The sequence below is a fragment of the Phaethon lepturus genome, unplaced genomic scaffold (genome assembly GCF_000687285.1).
Source record: "Phaethon lepturus isolate BGI_N335 unplaced genomic scaffold, ASM68728v1 scaffold6217, whole genome shotgun sequence".
NCBI classification, from domain to species: domain Eukaryota; kingdom Metazoa; phylum Chordata; class Aves; order Phaethontiformes; family Phaethontidae; genus Phaethon; species Phaethon lepturus.
Genome location: NW_010553980.1, coordinates 67,024 through 80,703, shown reverse-complemented (window position 1 = coordinate 80,703; position 13,680 = coordinate 67,024). Strand labels below are relative to the sequence as shown.

Genomic DNA, 13,680 nt, shown 5'->3' with positions numbered 1-13,680 from the left:
TTCCCTACAGATGGTGCTGCTTGTGTAGAAGGATGGAACAGAGCAAAACTTGTCCTGCTCAGAGACACTTGTTTAGCAAGCTCTAGTGAATCTGAAGGTAAATCCATCTGCTTTCAAACTGTTCGCATGTATCTACCTGCTGGATTCATACGCCGTAGAGAAGGGTAGACCCTGACTGAGAAAGTGCCTTTCCCTGGCTTGGCATACCCCAATGGGACTTTGCCCATGGGCTCTTCTGTTTCCAAATTCTCCAAAGGGGTTGGCTTTCCTGCCTCCATTAAATGCTGGGCATATCCCTGCCTGTTCTTTACAAACAGACCGCCTTTTTGCAGTGTGGTCCTGCAGTCATTTACATATTCAAAGCACTCTTTGAAAAGGCCTGTAGCACAGTTTTATGAGCACAAAATCTTTCATGCAATTAGGTGATGTGCAGATGCCTGTGCATGGCTTTTAGAAAACCTTACTGAAGAGGGACAAACCTCACGCTGTATTTCTGGTGGGTGCCTCAGAACACTGAGGCCCTGCAAAACTCAGTGCAGCACTTCTCTGAACACTGTGACTTGCCTTGCCTCCTAGATCATCAGACTGTAGGGTTGGAGCATGGTCTTGGCATTTTGTCATTTGATTTCTTTACAAGCCCATTTTGGGAGGAGAGGACATCATTTATCTTGATACATTTCATTTCCTATCCATCATGTTAACCAGGTGGGAATGGTGGGTAAGCCCACGGGCGGTTGGGGAGGCAGTAGCCAGCCCAGCTTTCTTGAACAACTCCTTGTTGATGCAGCTCACAAGGAGGCCTTGAGTTTGTCCACATCATGTCAGGGCTGACCCCTTCCTCAGGGCTCTCATCACTCAGATTCCCTTGTGCTTTTGCCCTCACCCAGGTTGGAGGACACACCATGCTGCCTATCCGCTGGATGCCTCCGGAGAGCATCATGTACAGGAAGTTCACAACAGAGAGTGACGTCTGGAGCTTCGGGGTGATCCTCTGGGAGATCTTCACATATGGGAAGCAGCCCTGGTTTCAGCTCTCAAACACAGAGGTACAACAGTTCTGAGACACCTCAGCTGGAAACTGTACTTTTTACCATCTCTCCTTTCCAGATTGCTTGCAAAATACTTTGTACACAGATGGTCCCCTCCTTGGCACTCCCATGGCTTCACCATGGGAGAAGTGTCATTATCTCCATTTAAGAGCTGGGGAAACTGAGGCATGCAGGAATCAAAGGGCTCTGCCAAAGCCATGTACTGGCTCATCCTCAGTCTCTCCCTTCTAAGTTCCTGACATGCCTCCATAACAGCCACATCTGATAAAGTCTCTCGGTGCTGCCAGAACTGGGGATACCCAAATTACGCTGGGATCTAAATTATTGTCATGCCCCGCATTTCCTCTGATCTCTTTCTCCTTACTTTATAGATGAGGCTCTTACTGCAGTCTTCAGTTTATGAGCAAGTGTCTGAAGCCTGTTACATAGCATTTGGCACATCTCTGTGGGGCTTTTCCCCATAGGGATATCTATTACATGGTTTGCCCCAGTTCATTGAGGTTGGCACCCAAGGAGCTGTTTTGTCCTTGTTATTTCTCTGAATAGCAAAAGTTGCAGCCCATCAGTATAGGGCTGTACTGTAAAAATGTTGAGGGAAGGCTGGCTGGGATTAGCGGAGTGTCAGAGCTGAGGTTTGAGGCACATCAGCAGAAACACATTGGAAGATTTTTGCTCAGAATAGCAGGGGGTATTATAGAAGAGGAACAAGATGCATTGACATAGCAGTGCGTGGGAACCTTGCACATTTTTATCCTACTGTGTATCTAATGGATTTCAGAAATTTCACCTTTTGTAATGAGAAATGTGCATTTTCTGCTTTCTGGATACAGATCCCTTAATTAAGTGAGTTGCAGAGATGGCAAATCCAAGGTGTTGCTTTACAGCTCTAATACTTGCACATTCGTGTGCTCAATGGGGCCTGACTGTATATCCCAAAGTAGCACACGCAAACATTTTAGAGACACAAACAATGGAATAGACAGCGACAGAAGTTATTTATCATGCTATTTAATGAGCTGCTCTTGCATTTCCCTGGGAGGGTAAATACAAACACACGCAAATGAGCACATGTAGCTTGTACACGGGTGATAGGCATGCCGGAATATGGCAGCTCAGCTACCCCCATGCTTTCTGCCTCAGTTTCCTTTGCAGAGCAGTAGGACTGAAATAGTCACCCTTAACCTTGAGGGTGGAGGGCTGGTTAAAATACAGCTGTATTGGCTTTTCTACCATCCCTGGAAAAATCTTCTTCTTCCTTTTCCTATTGCTGTGTCCACTTCTTTCTGAGAGCTGAGGACTCCCTCCCCAGAACACGCTATCCTGGTGGGAAGGAGCCACGTTAGCTCTCATCTGGCTCATTTTTCATAATTTGTGGAGAGGTGGGCAGAACCTGGGTGGTTGCAGGGGACTGACATCTCCACCAGCTCCTGGATGGTGAGGCATCAGAGCAAGTCTCAGCAGTAGGCTGGCTGCAGCTGCAAAATCCAGTAGGAGCTACAGAACCCTGTGGAGGGGCAGGTTAACTGAGTCTGTGCCAGGACTGGACAGTGAGCAATCACCAGGCTGGTTGAGCATCACTGCTGCTAGGTGAGGGCATTAGCAAGGTTGGGATGTCCTCTCCTTCCTGTGCCATCCTCATGACCTCATGTCCCCAGAGCATTTTTAGCAGATTTGTTCAAGGCCAGAAGAGACCTTGCCTGAGCAGAGGGATGAGACAGGGCACCACCTCATCTGAAAGCTTCAGCCAGTCAATTAACTTCTGTCTATGTCCTTCCTCTGCCCTGGGGAGAAAGGGCCCACCAAAGGACTCCTGTGCATGTCCAGGATGTCCTGTCAGAAACCATAATTCACCTCTTCCCACAAGTCACCACTGACAGCAGCTTTATGGCAATGCAGGCTTCCCTGCTTTCAGCAGGTCCTAATCTCTCCCCTCTGTATTTATACACAAACAGCAAAGCGAGAAGTACCCGTTGAGCTGTGTGGCAGATCCATTACTATTCATAAATGACAAATTCCAAGCACTCCTTGCTGGGTGTCTTCCCTCAACACACTGCTTGGGATCTGTGTTTATCTGCAGAGCATGGCAGGTCACTCGCACACTGCAATGCTGGGACTCATCAACTCCAGCCAAGGACACCAGACAGTAATAGCAGCTCTGACAAATCATACCTCCTTTCCCTTTTCATCCATTCCTCCCATGAACAAAACACAAACGGACACTTAGGGGAGTCCTTTCCAATGGCATCCCTCTGAAGAGACTTTAAGAGCTATCCAAGAGCTCACGTTTCTCTCATTAGCAGCACTGACCTGACCCAGAACAGAGTGTTAGCACTACAAATTTTTTTTCTCCATCACAGATGTGATTTGAGACTAAATTTCATTCTTTCAGCTGCTTTTCTATGTCAAAATGAGGCAAAGATACCCTTGGAGATGGAGGTCAGAAAAGATGCTCTACACCCTCCCTTGTAGAACTTTCCTGGGCTTTACAATGGAAAGGACTCTGGATTTTCAGGGAAGAAAAGTATAATTTCAGCTGTGCAAAATATTACTTTAGTTTGGGGATTTTAAGGCTTTTTATTCTTCTGCAATTAGCAGGAAAAACTGACAAATTAAAACTTTATTTCATTTGCTTGTGAAAAAACTTACCTGCTTGGAGAGTGCATTGAGGTAGGTAGGTGACAAATGGGACAGGCTTTTGGGAACTGCAAGACTGCAGCTGGAGACAAACTTTTCACTGTAAAATTATCATTAACAACACACAAACAGGTGAGTGCTGAGGATCTGCAGACCTCTTGGCTTCTCAGTGCTCTCATTCGCTGAATGGTACCATGTCAGCCAAGAAGTAGTTGGGACAGGACACCCTGCAGGAACTGCCTGACTAGTGTTCAAAGTCTCTTTTCTTTCTTTCTTTCAGGTCATTGAGTGCATTACCCAAGGCCGAGTTTTGGAAAGGCCTCGAGTTTGCCCCAAGGAGGTTTACGACATCATGTTGGGCTGCTGGCAGAGAGAACCTCAGCAACGGCTCAACATCAAGGAGATCTACAAGATTCTTCATGCTCTGGGCAAGGCCACACCAATCTACCTGGACATCCTTGGCTAGCAGTGGCCACTTGTTGGAAGTCCTTGCTCCTTCCTTCTGTCCTTCCTTCCCTCTCCCCCTCCAAACTCCTTTACCCCTCAGCTCCCACGCAAACATCTTCATATAAACTCAAGTGCCTGCTACACATACAACACTGAAAAACAAAACAAAACAAAACAAAAAGCAAACCAACAAAAATCCCACAAAACAACAACCTGTAAGGCAGTTTGGCTTATATATGTTTATAGATATCTCTCTATATATAACTTTGACACCAATACAAAAAGAAGCTGCTGTTACAGAAAATTATAAGACTTTAAAAACAAACAGAAACAAAAAAGGGAGAAAAAAGTACTTTAAAAGATATATATAATTAAAAAAAAAAAAAAGAAAGAAAGGAGAAGGTATCTTTCCCCCGAGCAATGAAGCAGTGAATTGTGACCCTGCCGTGAGTATGGTTCGGGCTGCTGGGCAGGGCTCTAGGCTGGCTACGGCAGTGATGCCATCCCTGGTAGGAGCCCCGGGAGGAAAGCCTTGCCCTGGTTGTATGATATGCACTGAATGTGTGAAATCAGTCCTCCCTTTTTGTCCTCGCCTCCCTCCCTCCTTCCCGGCCCGCAGGTGATGGGCGCAAAGCCAGGGCAGTGCCCCTGGATGAATTCTCTTTTACCCATCCCTCCCTCCCTCTCAGTCCTTCCCCATCCCTCTCTGCCTTCCTGCCTTTTTCCTCCCTCCAACATTTTGGGACAATTTTTCTAATTTGCTGATACTTAAATGTACAGACTCAAGGCTTTCGAACACACAGTCGAAGGATTGTGGCACCTACGGGTAAAACACACCGGGAACCAGCTGCCCTCCCGCAGACCGTGAGCCGGCCGGACCCAGACCTCCCTCCTGCCCCACGCCAGGGCCAGGACAGCAGCGGGACGGAAGCGGCTGCACGAGGGAGTCAAGGCGGGGTCCTGGGGACCCGGTCCTGGATCATCCCTCACCCATTCCAGCATGCCAGGAGTGCCGCTCGCCCAGGGCACCCAGCGCAGGAGCCGACTTTGGGAGGAACAACACCCTGACCCACCCCTCCTTTTTCTCCCCACCCTTCCCATTTGCTGGCAGCTGCGGGGTTGTTCCCCCTTCCTCAGCTGTCGGCACCAGGGCCAAGTTCACCCGGTGCGGACGCGCAGCAGGAGGCTGGGATCCCGGCCCCCCTCACCGGGGAAAGGCTGCGGCGTGCAGGCAGCTGGGAGCGCGCCTGCATCCCGGCTGGGCATGCCGATGGGGCCAGCGGCTCCCAGCGCTTTTCCTCCCCGTCCTCTTCTCTTCCCCATCCCTGCCCCATGCCTCAGCCCACGCCTCAGGCACGAGCCAGTGAGGGACGGGGAGGGGGACAAGGCTTGCGAGATGGCTGGGAACCGACCAACACCTGCCTGTGGCCCCTTGCCATTCTCCTCACGTCCCCATCCCCTGAAAGGATTGATGCATCTGCCTTTGAGCTGTTGTGAAATGCAGAAGCTGAAGAATAGCTCCACAGGCAGCCCCGGGAGGAGGGGGGGAAGGAGGGGAAGGTGCCTTCAGGAGCAGACGGCTCAGCGGATGGCCGCAGCGGCCAGCCTTGCATCTCAATGAGGATAAAGGCCTGACAGGCAGCGGCGAGGGGTGGTGGGGACAGCGAGGGAGAGACAGACGCGTCCTCCCTATAGCCCACCTCCCTCGAGCAGGAAATAATCCCGAGCTGGGGAAGGGCTGAGTCAGACGCTGAATCCCGTCCGTCCAGACTGGGCTGAGAATACAAAATCTTTCTGGGTCTTTTTTTCATGCGGCTAATGGAGGCTGAGGGGGCACCTCAGCTTGGCAGCTGCTCTCGGGAGGCAGGGAGCGGGCGGCACAGGCACTGTCAAGGCAATTTTGAGAAAGCAACAACAGTCGGCACAAAAATAGCCTGCTCGGATGTGGCGCTTGCCTGGAAGGGAATGCAGATGGGGGAAGAGGAGGTGGACAAGGGATCTTGGCTCCTTCTCCATGGCCAGAGCGGTGTTCATGGCCAGGATGCGAGGGGAGATAGGTGACTCTGGTTATGGCTGACTACTTGAAAGGGAAGGTTTTGCATGCTCTCCTCATCCCCCTTGTCTCTTCCCAATCTCTACCTCCTACCCATGGCTCTGGCATGACCTGGCTTATGGTATCAGACAGAGGCAAGGGACACTGCTACAAGGTTTGTGGTGGCACCACTGGCCGTGGGTTTATTCTGTGCTTGTGTAAAGAGCAGCGCAAGCCTGGGGTGGGAGATGATGGGTGGCAGTAACCATGTAGGAGTAAGGATGTAACCTTCCTCTGTGTATTAGAGAGATCTGGGCTAGTGGGACAGGCCCATGGCAATCGAGGCTGGACAGGCTGCTGCTGAACAGGCACCAGCAGCTCGCAGCATGGACACCAAAGATGGCACGGTCAGGGACGCGGGTGTGGACCAGCACCGGGAGTCTGCACACAGGAACAGCGTACCGTGCCACCCCTCAATAGCAGAATCTTGCTGCTTTGGGAGAAGACATCCAGTTTTCCTCATCTGCCTACTTAGGTCCTCATCTGCCTACTTAGGTCCAGCTTTGAAAGTGAGAAAGATCAGCTGAAGGGTTGCTAGCCCTGGCCTGGCTCCCTTTGTATGCAGCCTGCTTTGGCTAAAAGGACTGGAGATTCTGTACAAGGGGAGAACAAGCAACAGCTGCTAACTGCCTAATGTCTGCAAAAGAAAACCCTTCCCTGGGGCTGCCTGTCTCTTACCCCAAATGGCTTCTCGTTCTTGTGGCTCCCAGGCACTGTGCCAGATTGTGCAACACCACCATTTTGTCCGCCCCTCTCTCTCATTCTCATGTTTTCATTTCTTTTTTGGCTAATGTCACAGGCCTTTACACTATCAAATCACCTACAGACACTGCATTCCCACAGTTGATGAGATTCCGCTGTCACCATTCTGCACAGCAGCTACATCCTCCTTTCCTTCCTTCTTTCCTCCTTCTCCCCAGCACTACCTCCTTGTCCTTTTTGCCACCTCTTTGGTCACAACAGCGAGGCAAACTCAGGAGCCGAGCATGACACCAAGCCTCGGTGCTGCATGATTAGGAATAAGTAGTCTGTGAAAGACAAGGAGATGGGTCCCCAGAAGATGTGAAGTGGCTGAGATCAAGGTTCAGGCTGTCTGACTGTTTTAGTGTTAGCCCCACCAAGTGCAGTGACTGCCTCGGAAAAAGGTTCTTTTGTCAAAGTTAATTGTGAACAATTGCTCAGAAGAGCAGGATAAGCTGCAGTTCTGCGGTGCGACGTCTCCCCGGATGCTGCTGCTGCTTTATGCCCTTTGGCTTGTTGGTGCAGGATGGAGGTTTGTTGGGGGGGAAGAGGAAGTTGTTTTGTGTTCGAAGACATGATGGAAACTGCTGCATCCCTTTTTGGAACAACAGTTTTGGAGAGGAAGAGGGAAAGCAGCTGTGCTGAGTTCCTGGTGAACACCCTGAGACCTCCTTTCCAGAAGCACCTTCCCTGGACCAGAAGCGGAGCTGCCCATCAGCACGGGTGATGATGCTCTTTCCTGTAGGAAGACAGGCTCTGGGGTGGCCCTGCAGCATGTGAGGGGAGGAAGAAGAGCAGATTTGCGGGGAAACTCTTACAGAATGCCGTAAATCTGAGAGTGAGGACTCTCTGGAGGCAAAGGGAAATGAGTTCATGCTCCTTCTTCATTTCCAGGAGAGATACTTCCCATTGCCCCGCCTCTACTAAGAGCAGAGAGCTATCCCTGCTGCCTGGGGACACCGACAGCGCTCACCCAGCTCTGGGGCAAGCCAGGCCTAATTCCCAGCATGCCCAGGCAGATGTTCCCACCACCCAGCCTCTTCCATTTGCAGTTTTCTCAAGTGGCTTGTGAAAGGTAGCTGGGAGAAGCACTGGTCTGAGGACTGCTGAGAAGGGGGCCATAAGGTCTTCTTTGTCCCAGCTGCATCCTGCTCCCTAAAAATTAAAATTGTTAACGCCAATTCAATCACCCAAGGGTGTCACTGAAATGATGTTTCCTTGGAGGTGAAGGTACTATTCTGGTGCATGATACAGGTGGCAGTTGTATGCCAGGGCTGCAAACTGTGGGCAGTAAATGCCTCTCCAGCCTTAGGGTCTCATCAGCGACCTATCTTGTCTTCTCCAGCCGTTACTTTTCCTTCCACCCCTGTCTGTCAAGTTGCAAGATGAAAGCTGAAACGTAGGGAAAACACGCAATGATCTGCCAGACTGAAAGTCCATCGTGTCTCCCACACAGCTTGCCCATCTCATCTTTTTAAATGTCCCTCAATGCATGTGTTTTGGGGGTGAAAAAGAGCCTGGGCTGCCTCATTTCAGGCCTGTCCTTGGGTCCACAGGGTGTGGAATTGCAGACAGGTGACTCTGGGAACATGTGCTGCACAAATGGGAAAAATCTGCTTGCTTGAGAGACATCGTTAGCTCTGAGCTGCCTGCTTGTCCCCAGGAGTGGGTGGAACAAGGTGAGAAAATATGTGGGGAAATAAAAAAGCCAGGGAAAGGGAAAGGCTGGTTTTAGAAGGCAAGAGAGTATCTTGGGTTGGGAAATTGAGACTGGTTTTGGGAGTATGGCATAGAATTTTAAGTAACACAGTGGATACAAGCAAAACCAAAAGAAAATAGCAATGTACTGGAGCTCCAGGAAAAGTTAGCTATAACACTGGGCAAATACTGGTTTAATAAGGAGACAGAAACCAATAAAAGCAAGGGGCCATTTATGCAGACAGAAAAAAAAATTGCTAGGGTTTGTGATTTCTTGTGATTTTTTTTTTTTCTTTTAGGAAATACAACTAAAAGAAGACCTAAAAGCTATGTTTTTTTCAGGTCCACAGACAGAAGTATAATACTACATGAGCTGTTTCCTTTCATGTGAAATGCTCTTATTTCCCATAACGCAAATGCATGACTTTCCTTTGAGTTCAGGATATGGGTTGAAGAATGCAGACCTGGGTCACCACAAGGCCACGAAACCAGAAGTAGTTCTGAACACTTGATCAGCAGGCATTTATGTGCCAGTCTGTGTGGAGACAGCATTTTGTTCAGCATGTCATCCCAAGAAGATTTTTTAAATCTCTCTCCTTTTCCTGCCACCTCCAAGGGAGTATCTACATCCTTTGCCCAACTGTGACTCCCAATAGTTAATGAAAAGGCAATCCAAGTAGCTGAATTTTTGGTACATCCTATGTCCATTTTTGCTTCCTGATCTGGCCAGGAATCAGCTGAACCACTACAGCCATGGCTTGTACTCAGTGTTTTCATAACAGCTGTAAGTGTGTTCCCTGGTCGTAATGCAATGGTGAGGATAAGCAAGCTGAATAAATGGGATCCTGGCTGTGATACCATGCTCCCCTGATAGCTGGAAGGTCATGGGCATCAACAGGGCTCCTCTGCTATGAGACTCAGCAGGCACAGGCATGCTTTGGCACAACCCAAAAGACTTGTTCTCCATTCAGATGCGGTGGCTTTCTGGTGGATGGTATGGTCATGGAGCCTTGGCATAAAAGTGGTGTCTCCAAATGAGTACCAAAAATAGAAAAAGACAGTATTGCCCTCTCGGGAATGCTTTACAGGAGTGGACAAACTTGCCTAAATCTAAGGTGCCTTCCCCACCCTCGCCCCGAGGCATCTCTTACATCAGTACACATTTACTGTTTAAATAGCTGCTAAGTCCTAAAAAATATTTTCCCTTTGCTGCTCTCCTTGCAAGCAGGGATATTGAGTTTCAAGCCTGGAGAAAGCAGGTGTATTCAAAACATCCATTCTGGCTGGCAGTGTCATAAATGACACAGGCAGGGACTGTCAGTCGCTGCTCCAAGAGGAATGCAGGAGCATTCCAGCTCTCCTGTGCCTCTTACTCCTTTCCAGTACACTACTGAGCCATGGAACGGTTCCCTGAGAGAAGTGGTAGGAGTCCCATTGCCTGCAACTTTGAAAAACTGAACTGAGGAAAGAGATAAGAGATCAAAGAGAAAGAAGGACACAATCTTATGGCTTTCTTCAGGGGCTAAGTGAGCTGATGATAGATTTCATCTCAGTGGCTTGAGTTTCTTACAAACCCTATCTGACAGGTCTTTTCAGACTAAAGGAATGACCACTGGTTTCTCCTCCCTTCTGCTAGTCCCACAATTTTAGCATCTCTCCAAGGGGAAAGGAAGCACAACAAATCTAACCATCACTTCCTCACACCATCCGGAGTCCTCTATAGGAACTGATCTCCCCCCCAGCACAAGTGACTGATCCTACAGCAGAAAACTTGAGCTGTTGTTCTGAGAGGGTGTTTAACCACTGAACTACTGGCTGCTTAGGACAAGGTCCCAGCAGGGAAGGACTGAAATACCTGTAGAGAAAATAACAGCTCTGGGAGGTCTGAATGTCTTCTTGCACGCTTTCTCTTGCTCTCTGCTGACTTCCAACACCCCCCATCTTTGCTACTTGATACTTAGATAGCTGAGTTTCTGCATTCACTCCCTTTTCAGAACACAGAGAGCTGGTGAAGCTGGTGAGATGAGATTTTCCCCCCCCTGCCCTCTTCTTTTTCTTCCTGCATGGCTCTTGTCCTTGTAGTTCTCAGGACTTGACTAGCAGAGTTTTTAAATGAAGCGAAAGTCTTAATGTGAGGTGAATCCCAAGACCACAAACAGTTTGGACTTCAAACAGTGAGAAAATTGGCGCCGAATGATTCCGCACACAAAGCAGGAAACTTTCATTTCCTGCAGGCAGGATGGAATTGACTGTTATATTAAGACTTCAGAAGGAGCACTGCCCTGGAGTAATTTCACTGCTGTCAGGCAGTGTTGACATCTAGATTAACCTCTGTGCAGTGAATTTTACAGCAGAACTCATTGTAATGCATGTGGGGTATCTCCTGTAAATCCCAGCTGAAGCCCCTAGTGTCCCACCCTTCTGCACAGGAGAAAGGGTCAGGGAGCAGCCGCTATCATTTTTGACCCCAGCAGAGCGTGACTCTAACCTCATCCAAGCCAGTTCTGCTGAAACTGATTTTCTACTGTGCTAAAGTGACAGTAGCTTCAGTCTGGGTTTTGTTTTTTTTTTTTTTAAATTCCTCAAAGAGGTTTACATCACAAGCCTGACAATTTTTGCCAGTGACAAACAACTCCCTTCACATATCCACCCAGCAACACAGTCCTAATTAAAAGGCACTAGTTAACCAGTGGCAATTAGCTGCTTGCACTGATTATCTCCAACACATACAATCCCCATACACAATGCTCTGATCAGACGTGATCCAAGACTAAATGGCAGAAAACTCTCAGCTGATGTGAGACAACGGCATCCAATCCTACCAACCAGCCCACAGGCACACTATTAACTCTGCCTACCAAACCAAAACTGCATGAATTAAAGAAATTCACACAGTTCATTCAGTGCATGACAGAGAGCATTGCAAAAGAAGTCTCTTGACTCCAGAACTGAATACTTCCACTGTTAAGTTGGAAGCATAAGCCAAACCCCAAACCTTTTTGTCTTTTGCTGTAAGAGTAGGTCAAGCATTAAGATTTCCCAGGCAGGAACACAACAGCTTCTTCACTCTTGTGTGAGTAGAGACAATCCTGTCTGTGGTTCTCAAGATGCATCTCTGAGAGGCACTTCTTTGTGAAAAAACACTAGCATCTAAAAAAAATGGAAAAGGAAGGGAAGGTTTTTTTAGTTCTGTTTTTGCCACATCTTCTTATTTATACACTTATTTTCATACTCAGACATTGCTCTGCAGCTATCTGTAGGAGGTTCTAGACAAGAAACAAGCTATCAGGTACTGAATTAGGTTAACCACTAACCCTAGGGGCAAAACCTCAATAGTACTTCTAGAAATCTCTTTCAGGGCCACCCATCCTCTCACACGCAGCTCTTCATAGTAGGGTTACTGTTATATTTGTCAAAGGCTTTGGATAGCCTATGAAGAGGGGACATGCCTGTAGTTCCCCCTCATGTTCAGATGGAGTTGTGTGCCCCTGACATTTCCGTAATCAAGGCCATCAGGAAGATTGCTTCAAACTAACATTAGCTATCCCCAATCAGAATACATCTGAAAAGGCTACCCAAGGTTATAGACAAGGTCAAGCTGTTGCTTTGGACTGGAATTTGCTTTGGAAGGAATTTGATGGACCAATTTAACCACCACAGCACATCAAAACCTGGTGGCTTCATTTAAAAAGTAATCAGTATTGTATTTCGCTTTAGACATCCGTGCATTAGTGTTCTGCAAATATGATTTCCTCTTTGTTTGCATTATTGATGCCATAAGATGTCAGACACATTAAAGAAAAAAAAAAGAGGCCAACCTTTGGGGTTTGGAATGATTCTGGCTGAATTGCAGTTGGGTTACTTTTCCTTTTATTTCCCATGATAGCGATGCACTGTTACTCATTCTGCTATTGCTTTACGACGAGTTCTCTGTAAGTGTATTTATTCAGCCAAACATATTTCAGGAAACACATAACCTTGATATGTTTTGCTGTATGTGGCAATGTGTGTATTGGGGGTGGGAGGGAGGTGAAGTATTTTACAAGAGCCCTCCCATGTCTGCTAGTATGTTGGTTTTGTGCATTGCTGTGTGACACTCTTCTGCTCAGTCGACTGGCCTGATTTAATCTCAAGAACTGATTTTGTGATCAGGATTTGAGGTCTTTTGGTCTTGCACTGCCCAGAATCTCAGTCATCTGCTTTCACCATTCAGCAGCCATCTGCTATCCACAATGGTTCCTAGATGTCTGTGCCACAGAGATTACAGAGCACTTGAGCCTCAGGCATGCAACAGAGGAGTTTCAGCTTGTTCCAGTCCTGGACCAGGGGCAAGTGTGCTGATTTAGCTTGGTTCCTACACTCCTCCTCACCCGAGGCTCCCTGACTACTGCTCCCAAGGTAAATACAATTAGCTGCTCAGAACTTTTTCTCCCAGACCGTTAAAGAGCACTGGCCTTGGCAGCCATATGCTTTCTGCTTCACCTCTCCATAATGAATGCTGATCCATTGTTCAATTTTCCTGTGAACCTTTTGGAAGGATATTGTCCCTTTTAAAATCCTAAAGTCTAAAACTTTATCTTCCCAAGTCTTCTGTCTTCTTGAAAATAAAAGTGAAAAAATAAGGTGGAATTATATCCCTTATGTAGGGATTTTCATCAGTGGTAGGACTTCTTTTCAGCTTTTCCTTCCAGTGACAGCAAGACTTGGGAGCATGGGGAGAGGGATACAGTGGAGCAGTCTAAGGAAGGGACTCAACTAGGACCTAGACTGCAAGGTCATATGTTCACCTACTAGGCCCTTCCCAGCTTCATATAGCAAGAAACTCCCAGCTTTTCACGAGCAGCTTCCTGCCCAGCTCTCTTGTTCTTACTCCAGTTCTGAGGAATGACCTTCAGAACTCCTTATCATCACAGATCCATCTCAGGGGTATCCAAACAGCCCAAAGAAGAGATGGCAGGGGCTGAATGGGTGTATAATTCAGTGTCTTTCTCCCCCTTTTTCATCAGGGGCAAAGATAGT

General features: G+C 47.9%; 1 protein-coding gene across 1 annotated transcript in view; it reads left to right on the top strand.

The window, feature by feature from the left end:
* NTRK3 (neurotrophic tyrosine kinase, receptor, type 3) overlaps positions 1 to 4,445 on the top strand; it is a 98,052-nt gene extending 93,607 nt beyond the window's left edge. Inside the window, exons 7-8 of the mRNA XM_010291680.1 lie at positions 888 to 1,046; positions 3,964 to 4,445. Of these exons, the coding sequence (XP_010289982.1) occupies positions 888 to 1,046; positions 3,964 to 4,149 (345 nt within the window). The 3' untranslated portion in view covers positions 4,150 to 4,445. The remainder of the gene's footprint in view (positions 1 to 887; positions 1,047 to 3,963) is intronic.
* Positions 4,446 to 13,680: the final 9,235 nt, after the last annotated feature.